Source organism: Rhinoraja longicauda, chromosome 18, assembly GCF_053455715.1.
Source record: "Rhinoraja longicauda isolate Sanriku21f chromosome 18, sRhiLon1.1, whole genome shotgun sequence".
Lineage (NCBI taxonomy): Eukaryota > Metazoa > Chordata > Chondrichthyes > Rajiformes > Arhynchobatidae > Rhinoraja > Rhinoraja longicauda.
Window position 1 is genome coordinate 27,133,870 of NC_135970.1, and position 16,776 is coordinate 27,150,645.

Genomic DNA, 16,776 nt, shown 5'->3' on the forward strand with positions numbered 1-16,776 from the left:
GAGTGGCCTAGCCCCCGGGCACCGCCACACCAGCACCAATCCCTGTGGACAAATAGCCAACTCCACAACTCATCATCATTAATCCACCAGTAATCCTCCAATTACTTACTGCTCAAATTTAGTTTAATAACCAGTTGAGTGGCATTTTACTGAAGGCTTTCTGAAAAGTTCAATTATACCATACGCACTGATTCCCACTTCTGATGGTTGGAAAGAAGACTCCATATGAGAGGAGCTGGGTAGATCAGGAGAGAAAGGAATGGGGGGGGGGGGGGCAAAGGTTAACTGAAATTTTAGAACTCAGTGTTCATGCTGCTGGATTGTAGACTAGCCAGATGGAATTTAAGGTGCTTTTCCTCTAATTTACATTTGGTCAACAGCTCATTGTTCCTCATAGCTCATATTTCTCATTACTTCATAGCTTTACTTCTAGATTTCCTCTCCCATGACTCTCAGTCTGAAGGAGGGTCTCGACCCAAAACGTCACCTTTTCCTTTTCTCCAGAAATATTTATCAAGACTTTTGCTGTAAATGTTTAGTTGCAGGGAGTCCGATTCACACTCTGATCTTTTCCTTGCTTTATGTCAGTTTTCTTGTGCAAAGGCACAACAGGTTACAATCCACATCCCCCACCGCCACCCCCCCATAATTGTTTTTCTAGTACACCAATACCTAAATTGATGGCTCTTATCCTGAAATGAAAAAAATTATAAGCAACCTATCTTCGGAATTTGACCCTTCCCTAGCCTCCCATGTTCAATTTCCAAGTTTTCTGTAATTTCTCAATATTTGTATTTCTGGGGAAGTTCTGAAGAAGGGTCTTGACCCAAAACGTCACCCATTCCTTCTCTCCTGAGATGCTGCCTGTCCCGCTGAGTTATTCCAGCTTTTGGTGTCTGTCTTCACTCAACTAATGTTCACAATAATTCTACAGACTCCTAGAGCCACCTTCATTATACTGACTGCCATTGCACTACTTCTATGAACTCTATGCTGAATATGGTCACCTTTTCTTCTACTCTGATGACTCAGCCATCTAAGCCAATGCCCCAAATGTCTTCCCTGTTCTCAATTAAGGACTCTCCTCTACCAATTTTGCAGGACCTTTAATCACATCTCTCGTGTTTCTTTTCCTTCTGCTTTTGTCCATCCCCTTTCTTTTGTCAGAAATGTGATAGGGTTTTCCTTGGCTTCTTCTATCAGTCTCTACAATCAAATTAACATCACATTAAATGTCTTCCCCTCCAAGGCCTTTCCGTTTTCTGAAGGGAGCATTCCTCCTGTGAAGTCCTGATGCATATATCCCACCTTCCATTCAAGCATGCAAGATGAACAGCTACCTATTTTTCCTTTTCCAGATACTTTTCTCCAGGTGAAATAGTGATTTTGTTTTCCTTTTTTAAATTTAGTATTCTACAGTTGCCGCCTAAGATGTGGTCTCATCAACATTCGGGATGCCAAATGCTAGCCCAATATTATGTTCAACGATTTTAAAATATTGTGGTCAATGCCAGAGATTTATAGAAGGGGAAGATAGAAAATGTATCTTTTTCCAATAAACGCAAGCATAAATCATCCAGAAAATAGTATGACCTGATGTTCTGGACATGAGCATGTGTCAATGTTTGCTCCATAACATTAAGGGTGTCTTTGCGTTCCCCTCCAAACCCTAGAAAAACTGAAGCCCAACTTGTGCCCCTAATCAGACCCTTGCTATTTCAGCATCCGTAAGTATTTTGAGATTTCTGTTACTAGATCCAAACGCCATCCCCTCATTTTCAGTTCCAGTGAACGTTTCTGCATTACTAATCTAGTTCACACACTTAATTACTCCACTATTTATTCTCCTACCATTCATTTCCTCCACCAAACCCCTTGACATAAACAAGCACCTTATTTAGCATCTCTACCATTCCTCCAACCTCCATTGGAATACTCTTCGGATGATCTTTCTAATCAGCATACTCATTTAACAATTATTTTATGTTTTATTCCTTTGTTGAATATTTTGATTGTATGTATTTCTTTCACAAGTCAATGTTTTTTTCTTTTGATTGCTCTAAAAGCCTGAACTAGGCCTGTCAAAAAAAAAACAATACAAAAAATACATGGAGCATTCAGTATTTCAGGAACTAAGCCAACCTCAAAGATGGAGAAAAAGGCAGACAAGCTTCCAAAGAATGTTCTCTCTCAAGTTGCTCATGGTCTTGTAAAACAGAAGCTTATAAAGGTCAGAATACATCAATTCCCAAGAGATTCAATAGTTGCTTCAGAGGAGCTGCAGCTGTTTTCTTTGTAGAGCCTCGCTCTGACCTGGTCAATGGGGGGAGATGTATTTACAGATTGATGTACAAACTTGTCCTGGAAGGGGTAAGATTTTTTTCTTGAAATGGATGAGTTCAATTCTATAGATCACAATCTAACTTTCAGGGATATTTATGAATATATCTCTAGGTTACTATGTTTTTGAAATTGAGGAGAATGAAGATTTTTTTATGTTTCACTATTTTGTATTTCTCTAATATTCTTTGCTTAAATCCAATTAATTTCAAACCTTTCATCTCCTTTTTGATTTTTATATCACCTTATTTCTATTTATCCTATGCCATGCCCAGAATCATTCTTACAGAAAGATCTTCTTGCACAAGCTCACCACAACAAATGCAAAAATGAAACAAAGATTTTACAGGCTTCTATAAATGTAACTTATTTTGCTGTCTTCCGTGTATTCATGGATATCTTTTAATTACTCGCTCTGCTTTATGATATTGTTCTAGGATTTGAAACAATTTAGGATTTTGTGTGTATATGTATTCAAAAATTTGATTTGTAATGTATATCTTTCTTAATTTGTAATATGAAGTGTGGCTGCTTTACAGATATCTGGAAATTTTAGTTAAATATTTAGTTATGTCACATTGAGATTCCACATATTTCCTTGTATTTATTTCTAATTTATAGAATGTGCAAATGATTGGTAAGGACACAATGTACTGCCCGAACTTGATTGCCATAGAGAATACGTTGGTGAATCATCTTTCATGCCTGAAGTTTTTCTGGTGAAGGCATGCCAGGGGTTGTTTAGTCGGAATTTGCAGATTTAGAAACAGTGATGATGAAGGAATGGAACGTATTTTTCATTTAGGAATGGTTTGAATTAAAGAGGAACCTACAGGTGGCGGTGATTCCCATTCTTTTGCTGCTCTTGTCTTTGTTGGTGATATGGATCAAAGTGTTTGGGAGGTATTGTTAGAGTAGTCTGGATGAGTAAGCACTGTGCATTTTGTAGGTGGTACCCTCTTTCCCTGGGGCAAAATGGTTAAGGGGAAGGATTGGGTATCAATCAAACGAGCAACTTTTTTCCAAAACGCTATTGTGGTTTACAAGTGCTAATGGGGATGTACTGTAAAGTATTTCCTGGCTCTCCTAATTTTTGCCCTGTAGATGGAGGAACAGGTAGGTGAGTTCCTGATGTCAATGATTTGCCTCAGGATACCCAGTCTCTCTTGTGGTCACAATATTTATGTGGCTCCACCAATTACGCTTTTGGTTATGGATGCCCCCAAATGTTGTTGTTGGGACACTTGTTGAGGGTTCGGTAGTTCATTGAAATCATTCTTGTTAGAAATTGTAATTATATGGCATTTTAGTACCACAAATATTAGCTATCATGTTTCACCCCTGTTTTGAAAGCAGTCTACATTTTGCTGCATAAAGACTTGCATTACTTTATTTTCTAAAGAGCTGCAAATGGAATTGAAAATTGAACAAGCATCAGTGAATTGCCATGTTTTTAACTTAATGATGCAAGGGAAGTCATTGAAGCATTTGAATATGGGCCAAAAACCAATACCCAGAGGAATTCCTGCAGTAATATTCCGGGTCTTAAATAATTGATTTTCAACAAGCATAACACCTGGGGGGGAGGGGTTGACAAATTGGGAATATGAAGATGGAGTTAAAGGGGAAGCGAATACAGGAGAAATTGCGAAGGACTCTCGAATAAATGGGAAGGAAAGTTCTAGGTGGGATAAGAGAGTAAATGTCAGGGCCAATGGTGGCCATTATAAATGCACGAAGTATAAAAAATAAAGTGGATGAGCTGGAGGCTCAGTTAGATATTGGCAAGTATGATGTTGTGGGAATTACAGAGACATGGCTACAAGAGGACCAGGGCTGGGAACTGAATATTCAAGGGTATATGACCTATCGAAAAGACAGACAGGTGGGAAGAGGGGGTGGGGTCGCTCTGTTGGTAAGGAATGATATTCACTCCCTTGCAAGGGGTGACATAGAATCAGGAGATGTATAATCAGTATGGATAGAAATGAGGAATTGTAAGGGTGAAAAGACCCTAATGGGAGTTATCTACAGCCCCCCAAACAGTAGCCTCGACATAGGGTGCAAGTTGAATCAAGAGCTAAAATTGGCATGTCGCAAATGTAATGCTACGGTGGTTATGGGAGATTTCAACATGCAGGTAGATTGGGAAAATCAGGTTGGTACTGGACCCCAGGCAACGGAGTTTGTTGAGTGCCTCCGAGATGGATTCTTAGAACAGCTTGTACTGGAGCCTACCAGGGAGAAGGCAATTCTGGATTTAGTGTTGTGTAATGAACCTGATTTGATAAGGGAACTCAAGGTAAAAGAGCCATTAGGAGGCAGTGATCATAATATGATAAGTTTTAATCTACAAATTGAGAGGGAGAAGGGAAAATCGGAAATGTCAGTATTACAGTGTAGCAAAGGGGATTACAGAGGCATGAGGCAGGAGCTGGCCAGGTTTGATTGGAAGGAGACCCTAGCAGGGAAGACAGTGGAACAGCAATGGCAGGTATTCCTGAGGATCAATTTATCCCAAAGAGGAGGAAAGATTCTAAAGGGACTCAGAGACAACCGTGGCTGACAAGGGAAGTCAAGGACAGCACAAAAATAAAAGAGAAGAAGTAAAACATAGCAAAGAAAAGAGCGGGAAGCTCTGCTAGGCGGAGGAGAGTGTTCGTAGATGGGGATTGGCTGGTTCTACGGTCGAGGAAGAAATGGAGGGCTTCAAAACAATCCTTGTGGGGGATGGAAGTGTAGAGTGACTGGACATCCATGGTAAAGATGAGGGAGTGGGGGCCTGGGAACCGGAAGTTATCAAGGAGATGGAGAGCGTGTGAGGTGTCTTGGACGTAGGTGGGGAGGGATTTAACCAGCGTGGATAGGATGGAGTCGAGGAGGATGGAAATAAGTTTGGTGGGACATGAGCAGGCAGAGACAATGGGTCTGCCGGGACAGTTCTGTTTGTGGATTTTAGGTAAGAGGTAGAATCGGGCCCTGCGGGGCTGGGGAACTATAAGTTTGGAGGCATTGGAGGATAGATCGCCGGAAATGGTGAGGTCCGTGATGGTGCTGATGATAAAGGTCTGGTGTTTGTCGGTGGGGTCATGGTCCAGGGATAAGTAAGAAGAGGTGTCTGAGAGTTGTCGTCTGGCCTCGGTCCGGTAGAGGTCAGCTCGCCAGACTACCACAGCACCTCCCTTGTCAGCGGGTTTGATGACTAAGTCCGGGTTGTTGCAGAGTGAGTGGAGGGCTGCACGTTCAGGAGGGGAGAGGTTAGAGTTAGTCAGGGGAGTGGAGAATTTGAGGCGGTTAATGTCACGCCTGCAGTTAGAGATGATTCAGTAGTAATTAGCTGAGTGGAGTTGTCATGGTAGATTCGCGGCCTCACAGCAGCAGAGTCCCGCATTCGATCCAGACTACAGGAGCTGTCTATCAAGAGTTTGTACATTCACCCTGTGAACGCAGGGGCTTTCTCCAGGTGCTCCGGTTTACTCTCACATTCCAAAGATTTGTAGGTTAATTGGCTTCTCTACATTTCCCCTAGTGTGTAGGATGCGGATCCTAGGGGACCGATGATCTCGTGTAACGGAGGAACTGGAGGAAATTCACATTAGTCATGAATGGTGTTGGATAAATTGTTGGGATTGAAGCCAGATAAATCCCCAGAGCCTGATGGTCTGCATCCCAGAGTACTCAAGGAGGTGGCCACAGAAATCGTGGATGCATTAGTGATCATTTTCCAATGTTCTGTCGGCTCTGGATCAGTTCCTGTGGATTGGAAGGTAGCTAATGTAACCCACTTTTTAAGAAAGGAGAGGGAGAGAAAACACGGAATTCTAGACCAGCCTGACATCAATAGTGGGAAAGATACTTGAGTCGATTAATAAAGATATAATAGCAGAAGTAAATATGTAATAGCTGCACATTTGGAAAGACAGTAACAGGATCAGTCATAGAGTGTGGAAACAGTCCCTTCAGCCCAACTTGCCAAAACATCCGAAAAAGTCAAAGTCGGCATGGATTTATGAAGAGGAAATCATGCTTGATTAATCTTCTGGAATTTTTTGAGGATGTTTTAGAATAGATAAGGGAGAGCCAGTGGATGTGGTGTATCTGGACTTTCAAAAAGCCTTTGACATGGTCCCACACAAGAGATTAGTGTGCAAAATTAGAGCACATGGTATTGGGGGTAGGGTATTGACATGGATAGAGAACTCGTTGGCAGACGGGTACTTTTCAGAATGGCAGGCAGTGACTAGTGGGGGTGCCTCAAGGCTCTGTGCTGGGACCCTAGTTATTTACAATATATATTAATGATTTAGACGAATGAATTAAATGTAACATCTTCAAGTTTGCAGATGACACAAAGCTGGGTGGTAGTGTGAGTTGCGAGGAGGATGCTATGAGGCTGCAGGGTGACTTGGATAGATTAAGTGAGTGGGCAGATGCATGGCAGATGCAATATAATGTAGATAAATGTGAGGTTATCCACTTTGGTGGCAAGAACAAGAAGGCAGATTATTATCTGAATTATATCAGATTAGGAAAAGGGGAGATGCAACGAGACCTGGGTGTCCTTGTACATCAGTCACTGAAAGTAAGTACGCAGGTACAGCAAGCAGTGAAGAAACCAAATGGCATGTTGGCCTTCATCGCGAGAGGATTTGAGTATAGGAGCAAGGAGGTCCTACTGCCATTGTACAGGGCCCTGGTGAGATTGCACCTGGAGTATTGTGTGCAGTTTTGGTCTCTTAATTTGAGGAAGGACATTCTTGCTGTTGAGAGAGTGCAGGTTAATTTCTGGGATAGCAGGACTAACATATGATGAAAGAATGGATCGACTGGGCTCATATTAACTGGAAGAATTTAGAAGGATGAGAGGGGATCTTATCGAAACATATAAAATTCTTAAGGGATTGGACAGGCTAGATGCAGGAAAAATGTTCCCGATGTTGGGGGAAGTCCAGAACCAGGGGTCACAGTTTAAGAATAAGGGATAAGCCATGATCATATTGAATGTCGATGCTGGCTCAATGCCTGCACCTACTTTCTATGTTTCTATGGAAGTGGGACTAGTGTATGGGTGATCAATGGTCGTCATGGACTCGATAGGCCGAAGAGCCTGTTTCCACACAGTATCTTTAAAATTAAAAAAACTGAAAATATCTTGCAATTTTCCACATTGTTTGGTTACTGTTAGTCTTATTACTGTAGCTGCTTGGAGGTATGGTTAGCTCTGAATGATTTCAATGCTTCGTGTGAAAGAAATTCAAGGAAAAGTTTTAAGATTTGTTCTGTGTCTTGAAAGGCAGGCTATTTGGTCCTTTCACCATTCAGTTAAATCTTTGTTGATCTGTGCCTTAACTCTATTCCCTTTGTGCCACAGTGGTCACACCACCACGAAAGAAGATACAATATCTATATTCAACAAGAACACCACTTTCTTATTGATCATTCTAATTTCACGTAGATTTGTCTTTGATAGAACTAAATTGCCTTTCTCACACTAAATTGATGTAGTTATAAGATACTGTATTTAATAGTAATTTTGCTGTACCTTGCAAGTTACATCAATTTTTAATGTAAACTTCTTTCACCTGTGTAAGCATTTTTTGTTTTCTTGGTACTGTCACTAACTAACAGTGGAGCTTATATTATAAATAAGGATATCTTACTCAATTAAACATGACAGCAGAATAAACTTCCTGTTTGGGTAACTATGCAGTCGCACATCTTCTTCATGTTTTTACTGTTTGTCAACTAGTTTTATAAAACATTTAATGACATTTTTTACATGCCTTTTGTGCTCTTTGTCAGCACTAACCAACCCTAGGTCATATTCGGGGCAACTAGATACATTGCTCTTTGCACTCTTATGTTAGAAATTTTTACAAAGTGTCATTAGCCTCTCGAACAGATTATCTATGTAGGAGATATGGATTCACTGCTCTCCTTTTAAAGAGAATTTTCAGTTGCAAAGAAGTTATTAGTTGTGTTTCTAATGATTTATGGCAACCACAGACTTCTGCAGCTTTGCTAAATGCCTTAGGGAATCAGAGGAATTTTGCTCCATAGGCATTTATTTTTCTCTGTTGTTTTGCTTGTCTCAGGAGATTTCAGTGTTGATGATGTATCAATGCTGTAAATAGTTGCTCAATGCCTGGAATAGTTGGGCATAATGGATATTATGGCCACTACCTGTACTTCTTTCCCTCTATTTATATAGTTGTAAATTTGATGGTTAATGTCATCAGCATAAATGAAAAACAAACAGATTTTTCAAGGTACTCCATAAACTGGAGTTAAAGTCATGCTACAATTTCTTTTGCTTTGTATGATTTATTTTTCAAATGTAATTATCCTAATAATTATATGATCAAAATCTGTGAAAGAATAAAAAGTTCAGAACATACCACGAAACATGAACATCTCAGCATAAATAGACATGAGAAGTTTTACAATGGTGATATAGATGGCCACAGTTTATGTTTCATTTAATTGCACTTATATTAAACTACTAAAATAACTTGGGAAGTGGCTCCCCCATAACAGGATGTCCCAACACATGCACAATCAAATAAGAGTTCATGTTGGTTGTTCCTTATCTTGCTGTTGGCCACTGATAACAATACAAGCTAGTTTTGATACATTGGATTAATTACTGTAGCTCATTTATATTCTGGAATACCAACTATTCCAGGCATCCAGCAACTATTTGCAGCACTGATACATCCTCAACAATGAAATCTCCTGTGAGAAACAAAACAACAGAATTTACTTGAAATTCATGTAAACCTGACTCATTGCTGCCAAATTAGCCTGTTAATGCATATAGGTTGCCTGCACATATGCATATGTATAGCTAAATCAGAATTACTTCTGACTAAAATTGTGAATGTCCATATTTGGTTCAATACTTATCTAGACAATGGCTATTGTCTATAATATAAGAAAATAACTGCAGATGCTGGTACAAATCGATTTATTCACAAAATGCTGGAGTAACTCAGCAGGTCAGGCAGCATCTCGGGAGAGAAGGAATGGGTGACATTTCGGGTCAAGACCCTTCTTCAGACAATGTCTATTAGGCTATTGTCTATATTTCCATTTACTTTATGTTTATGACTTATGGCTCTCAAGTTTGATTTTTACATAGAAACCAGCAAGAAGCCAAGCAAACATTTTCAAAATACTGGTGAGAAAACTTATTTGCAGTGGGTCTCTCAAATTATCTTGCTGAATAACTCTGGCAAACCTATTTTAATTTTGTAACTAAATGCAACACATTTTTATTTTTATTTTTTATTTCAGATACAGCGCGGAAACAGGCCTTTTCGGCCCACCAAGTCCGCGCCGCCCAGCGATCCCCGCACACTAACCCTATCCTACACACACTAGGGACAATTTTTACATTTACCCAGTCAATTAACCTACATACCTGTACGTCTTTGTCTACTAAGAATTGAAATAACTTGCATTATATTGTAACAATATAAATGGCAATCCTTATGGCATGTAATGTTCTCTTATGGAGCATTTTGGACCCTTTAAAGTCAGCAATCCTTGCACCAACCCTTGTTCCAAAGATTGCATGCACTGTCCTTTGTTTTTCAAAACAAATATTTTGTTAAATAAACAAATCAAGCTGAGGCTCTAATGTGCTGGTCAGACCACATTTGGAATATTGCAAGCAATTTTGGGCACCATACCTGAGGAAAGATGTGCTGGCTCAGGAGGTTTACAAGAATGATCCCAGGAATGTGTAGGTTAACGTATGATGAGAGTTTGATGGCACTGGGCCTGTACTCGCTGGAGTTTAGAAGAATAAGGGAGACCTCATTGAAATGTTTTGAATTGTGAAAGGCTTGGAAAGAGTGGATGTGGCAAGGATGTTTCCACTAGTGGGAGAGTCTAGGACTAGAGGTCATAGCCTCAGAATTAAAGGACGTTCTTTTAGGAAGGAGATGAGGAAGAATTTCTTTAGTCAAAGGGTGGTGAATCTGGGGAATTCATTGCCACAGAAGGCTGTGGAGGCAAAGTTCGTGGATATATTTAAGGCAGAGATAGATAGATTCTTGATTGGTACAGGTGTCAGAGGTTATGGGGAAAAGGCAGGAGAATGGGGTTGGGAGGGAGAGATAGATCAGCCATGATTGAATGGCGGAGTAGAGTTGATGGGCTGAGTGGCCCAATTCTACTCCTATCACTTATGATCTTATGATACTATGTGTGATTAAGGCAATACATTCAGCAGGTGAGGCAGCTACTGTGGAGTTATTCAGAGTTATATAAGACTTCTACCAAAGAACTGCATGGCTTTTTCCATGAATGCTATCCTGCTAACCTGCCTGCCAGCATTGTTTGGTTTTATTTCAGATTTCCAGGATCTGCAGTTGTTTGGATTTTCATTTATTATTCTTGAAATAATCTTCATTTAAGTCTTAAATGAATCAGGTAAATCTCAATATCTTCATTAGTAGAGCTTTAACTTGTGATGTGCTAAGAGTTTCAAACTGAGTCACTTTTCTGATTTTTATTCAGTAACAATTTGTAACACAGTAAGTTTTTTGATGTCAAACTTCACCACACTTTCCAAATAGGAGTACTTTAAGAAAAAAATGAATTCCACTTTTAAATATTAACCTTCATGCTTTTGCCAGATTTCATCACATTTTGTTAAAAGGGGATGAGGGGGGATCTCATTAAAACCTATCGGATAATGAAAGGCCTAGATAGTGTGGATGTGGAAAGGATGAAGGGCGGCACGGTAGCGCAGCGGTAGAGTTGCTGCTTTACAGCGAATGCAGCGCCGGAGACTCAGGTTCGATCCTGACTACGGGTGCTGCACTGTAAGGAGTTTGTACGTTCTCCCCGTGACCTGCGTGGGTTTTCTCCGAGATCTTCGGTTTCCTCCCACACTCCAAAGACGTACAGGTATGTAGGTTAATTGGCTGGGTAAATGTAAAAATTGTCCCTAGTGGGTGTAGGATAGTGTTAATGTACGGGGATCGCTGGGCGGCACGGACTTGGTGGGCCGAAAAGGCCTGTTTCCGGCTGTATATATATGATATGATATGATATGATGTTTCCAGTAATGGGAGATTCTAGAACCAGAAGGCACTGCCTCAGAACAAAATGGAGATGGGGAAGGAACTTCTTTAGCCAGAGAGTGGTGATTCTGTGAATTCACTGCCACAAACGCCTGTTGAGGCCAAAACATTGGGTATTTTTAAGGTGGCCATTAATCGGTTCTTCATTAAGAAGGGAGTCATAGTCACGGGGAGAAGACGGGATTGAGAGGGAAAAATAGATCAGCCATGATTGAATGGTGGAGTGGACTCGATGGGCTGAATGGCCTAATTTTACTCCAATGTCTTATGGTCTTATGTATTTCATCAATTTGTGGAATTTGAGAAAATGTTATTCTTGTTTTATTTTGTAAGTACAAAGAATGGTCCTTGTTTGGGAAGTGCAAGAAGACCATTAAATAAAAACCGACTGGTCCCTGTGGAGCAATTGATAAGCACATTCAGCAGTTAACTGAAACGTTGGTGGTTCAAGTTCACCTGGGGTTTCTGTTCAAAGGGTAACACAGTGGTTCAAGGGCGGCACAATAGCACAGCTGGTGGAGCTGCTGCCTCACAGTGCCAGAGACCCAAGTTTGATCCTGTCCTTGAGTGTATCATGTGTGGAGTATGCACATTCGCCCTGTGACTGCGTGGGTTTCCTTGTGGGGTGCTCCAGTTTCCTCCCATTCAAGACCCTGTAAGTTGCCCTTAGTGTGTAAGGAGTCAATGAGAAAGTGGGATGACATAGAACTAGTGTGATCGGGTGAACAATGCTCAGCATGGAGTTGGCGGGTTGAAGGGCCTATTTCCATGCTGTATCTTTAAACTAAACCACAAGGATAATTTGAACCAAGAGAATATTATTGCTTCCACGTTCAGAAATATATTTTCATTTCTCAACCACTGTGATAAATTTATGCTTTTTTTTGGTAAACTCTAGATGGCAGAATAACTCCATCCGTGATCTGTGAATTCTCCATAAGTCATGCCAATCCAGTGCTCGTTTTTTTCTACTGGCCTGCTCAGAGCTCTCATAGCTTCGTTCCAAATGTTTGTAATTGCTGCTCTATTTCTCAATTTTCCACTTTGGAAACAAAACAGAAAATAATTAATTTTAAGTATATTTCAAAACATGGATTCGGGCATTATTGGGGGGGAGGGGGGTGGGGGGTCATTGCCCTTGCTATGCAGATTTAAATACAAATCAACGAGGGGGAGATAAGTATTTTTTAAGTCCACAGGTGCTTGGCCTCTACAGATCAAAGGATCGATTGAGTTCCGCGTCTGTGATCATTGTTAATACTATATGTCGTACGTTTTTTCCACCTTTGGTCGGCAGGAACGTGGTGGGCCAAAGGGCCTATTTCTGTGCTGTAATATTCTACGATTTTTGTGAAAGATCGCTTATCACTGCGGAGCTAAACATCAAATAATGTGTCACAGCAATTTTATTCTAAAATTAAACGTTAAATTAAATTGTTAAGGATAACGATCTGTTTCATATATTGGCAAAGGGTGTAAGACCATTAAAGTATTTGCGTTCAGATTGAAGTATAGTTAATTTATTCTTTCTCTCTCTTGTTGTGCTTGGGTCTTGTCTCAGGCGGCGCTGCAAGATTTAAAAATATATCAGACTTGATGACCACATTCTTGGTTTCTGATCTATGGTTTCCTCCCACTGCCGGTCGTCAAAAACTGATCTGTGAAGCTTCCAACCTCAAAGGGACCGTTCCCTATTTTTAAACCCCAATCATTAACTTCGATTTGCTCATAACAATGTGGTTGACCTCTAATGAGTCGGATGAACTGGATCGTGCCAGAAGGAACTTGGCTTGTGTTTCATGCTGTACGTTTTGAGAAGGAGATGGAGGGAATTCCCTGCAGGTGAGATGCTACCGCTCGGACCCCCACAGCCGAAAGCCCAATACATTCGCTCGGACGACACAAGGGTCACAAACCGCCTACAAAACTATTCCAAGCAGGAAAACTGCTTGCTGAGACGTCCTTTGTATCTTTTCTTAAGAAGGATGAATACAATAACCACACGCATCTTCATTAAGACAGATATTTATTGTTTTCCATAATTATGATAAAAAATAAATTGTATTACATATACAGCCATTGTGAGTCTGGACGTACAAGAGAAATCGGGTAATTAGTGAATATTTCCATCTCCAAGGTAATGCACAGACGATTCTAAGATTATTGATACTGCAATGCCCTTATACATTTTTATCACGTATAAAAATAATTCTATTTCCAGATGTACAGGTATAGGAAATAAAAAAAGTTACATTTAAATAGTTTAAACAATTTTATATACAATGCATTTCATACATTAAAACATCAATTGCACTTCCTGTAATAGAAGTTGCTTTCAAGTATGATGCAATCTTTTTTTTTCTACGAGCAGGATTTTAGACCCCCTGTAATCCAAATAGAAAAAAACACAACAGTTTAAATGCAGTCTGCAAATTATGGGCTGGAATGTGACGCTCTGAAGGGCGTGAACCTTTAATTCCCAGACGTATGCTGAGAGGTGGCGCCCTTTTCTTCCATTCAGTTCGCTCTGAAACTTGGCCAAACAAAAATATGGCAAATTTGGCAGCTTATAAAGTTATGAAGTCAAGTCTGAATTTGCCATCGGAACTCCTCTGTCCAGGTGAAGTCATTGATTCTAGCCGATAGCTCTGCAGTTGTAGTCCTGCATGTTTGTGTGTCCTGTCAGAGGACAGACACCCCATCATGTCCTTGCCAGTGAATCTTGTTCCCGAGGCAGCGTCAGCGCTATTTTGGATCGCACGGACCTCCGTTTCCTGCCGTAGCTATTGGGGCTCCACGTGCTCCACCGAGCCATGCCGTCCTTCTCCGGGTTGTTGAGGAGTTGGTTTAAGCGGTGGCTTAGTTTCTGGACCTGGCATGTCCCCAGTTGGCAGCTGGGTCGGTTCAGCTGGAATTGTGGAAAACGCAACAACCCGTGCCGGTTGCGCTTCATACGGATATGCACATCTGAGCTGATAAGGGAAGGAAAAAAACATGCATGATAAGAGCAAAATCTGGGAAGCTGATTTAGACACCGCGCTGAAAACACTACAGAATCTCCAAACAACAACATATTTGGACTTCATTCTGTGGCTAGCGCGATAAAAGTTGCATAAGTCGCTTTACCCGATAGCCTTAACAACCGTTCGCGCTTGAACATAATATGGAATCGAAATCAACGCAGATTCTAAGTAGTAATTAAGAACACTGTTATAAATCGTGAAAGTAAAGATGCAGATGTTCGGCAGAGTTTATCTAAATCTACGCTCAAAATTCATAACGAGTATTTTGGGAGACTGCTCGGCTTCGGAGGCGCTCCACAATAATGGAAATACCTATGACAGAGAATCCCGAACCCTAGGCTTGCGTTCACATAGCTCTTTAGTCCCAGCACTTTAACTCAAATCCTCCCCGTTAAGAAATGAAAACGCAAAATTGTGCCCGATTAGATTGTATTTCTCCCGATATTTACTCGACAGCCCTATATCTCGGACTGATACATTCTTCTTCCTCGTCCTTAATGACCATTAGATGTTATGGATCAATTTTAGCGAGGTTCTAATGCAATATATGGTACACAGTATACTGAGGCCACTCCTGTTAACTTCCATAGATAAACCATTCCAGTATTACATATTTCAGCTTCGCGGCTTCAAGTATTTGCTTAATTACCCGGACAGGACGTTTAAGTTTAGGTTTTCCTTCACGTCTTCCGTCCTCACAAACTGTTGGTTACTCGCTGCCACCCCCTGGGTCTTCATGCTCGAAGTTTTCAAGTCTCTCTTCGCTCGGCTTAAAGCCCAGGCGTTCAACCTGCGAACAGAAAGCCATACGCTTGATAAATGAAACTCACACACAAACAAACAGATTCAAACCTCACTTGGCGTGGTGATCGTATGATTCAGGAGAACGCTTTTCAAAAATGCGGGCGTAAGGCACTGCGTTGTTATACTTGCCTTTTTTTAAATTCCGATGCTTGGTCCAATTTGGCATCAACGTTGAGTAAGGCTGAATAGACGAAGCAGCAGTGCAGGATAGCGACATGTAGCAACCTCATGGTGAAACCTGCCAGACAAAACAAAAGCCACGCCGGCGTTAGGCATTATTCTCTGTTTGTTTTGAAACGGGGGGCGTGAGGCTGACAGGCAATCTATCTCTACCTCTGGCTGCGATTCAGCAACGCCGCAACGTTTAAGTTTTCCCAAACATGCGAGATGAAAAATCTCTGTTCAGGAGAAACCGCCGTCGGGTTGGTATTTTTCCCAAATGTGGTAATTTCCCTTTCTGGGAATGTTTCTAAGGTAATGGACATCACAAAGGTCGCTTTCTGATCTACTGAGTCATTCGAGTAAGTAAAAGGGAACGTGAAACATAAACCTCAGCGAGTGCAACCTGCTGGGTGCCGGTTACGTTATCCTGCGCCTCGTTTACTTTCAGTAACTTAAAATACTTGCAATATTTGCATCTACCGGCGCAGACTTAAGTGAAATATACGATGCTTCGCCGACGTGCCAATTTACACATACCTAGAAAACCTACTGAGCGGGGTTTCCCAAAATTCTTCAATCCTGGAGCTCTGTGCTGTATCCTTAAAGCCCTTTGCGGAGAGATTGAGACGAAACAGTTATTCTCGGTTCGCATTGACCGACTCAGAGCCGGAGTCTCTCTTTATAGAATTTCAGATGGGGCGGAGATTCAAATGATGGGCAGCTCCTAGACAAGACGTGACAAGACACTTGCACATCCTGCAGCACAAATACAGTCATTTGATGCCATGAGTATGATAAATGCAATCAACTGCCAATATGCTTTCAGTCCATAAATCTCCCAAATATGGGTATTTTTTTCACAAAAATATATATTAACCCATATACAGTTCAGGTTAGGCATCGCAAAAACTTCGTTCCTCTCATATCGAGAATGATGCAGTTTATGGCGCGCGTACAATAGGAAATGCATTTCTTAAACGATCTACATCGCTTTTAATATTCTATAGTGGATTGCTATTTTAAATTTGAAGTAGGTAGGGTTGCTTCAGGATGTAAAGATCGCAAGATAATTTCAGGCAGAACTATGTAAAATATTCATTAAGTTGTTGATTACAGAGTGTTTAGCACATTTTATTCTGTATAGAAAGCGAATTAATTCTACTAATTAATTACATTTTATAAATACGTAAGAGGTGAACTGGCCGAATGTGTTTTAGCTTGTCTATTTCCTCAGAGACTCCACATGATCATTTGTAATGCTGAGACAATGCCTCTAGTATCTCGAGCGATCACCCATTACTCAATCATTGGAATGCATTGGAGATTATTGTCACGTACATCCTTCATAGTTT

The 16,776-nt window shown here is 40.8% G+C and overlaps 1 protein-coding gene across 1 annotated transcript; it reads right to left on the bottom strand.

Moving 5' to 3' along the window:
* Nucleotides 1-13,475: 13,475 nt before the first annotated feature.
* On the bottom strand, nt 13,476-16,052 carry LOC144602108 (pro-adrenomedullin-like). The gene is made up of 4 exons (XM_078414812.1): nt 15,962-16,052; nt 15,392-15,500; nt 15,108-15,248; nt 13,476-14,407 (listed from the first exon to the last, which is right to left on the bottom strand). Exons 2-4 carry the CDS (start codon nt 15,490-15,492, stop codon nt 14,137-14,139), a joined length of 513 nt encoding a protein of 170 aa, XP_078270938.1. The 5' UTR covers nt 15,493-15,500; nt 15,962-16,052; the 3' UTR covers nt 13,476-14,136.
* Between the last annotated feature and the right edge of the window lie 724 nt (nt 16,053-16,776).

Excerpts from the sequence above, each read along its gene's own strand:
- LOC144602108 (XM_078414812.1), bottom strand. The coding sequence starts at position 15,492 with ATGAGGTTGCTACATGTCGCTATCCTGCACTGCTGCTTCGTCTATTCA. Across the intron at positions 15,249-15,391 it reads GCATCGGAATTTAAAAAAAG|GTTGAACGCCTGGGCTTTAA; the intron begins GCAAGTATAACA and ends TTCTGTTCGCAG. Across the intron at positions 14,408-15,107 it reads AACTTAAACGTCCTGTCCGG|CTCAGATGTGCATATCCGTA; the intron begins GTAATTAAGCAA and ends TTCCCTTATCAG.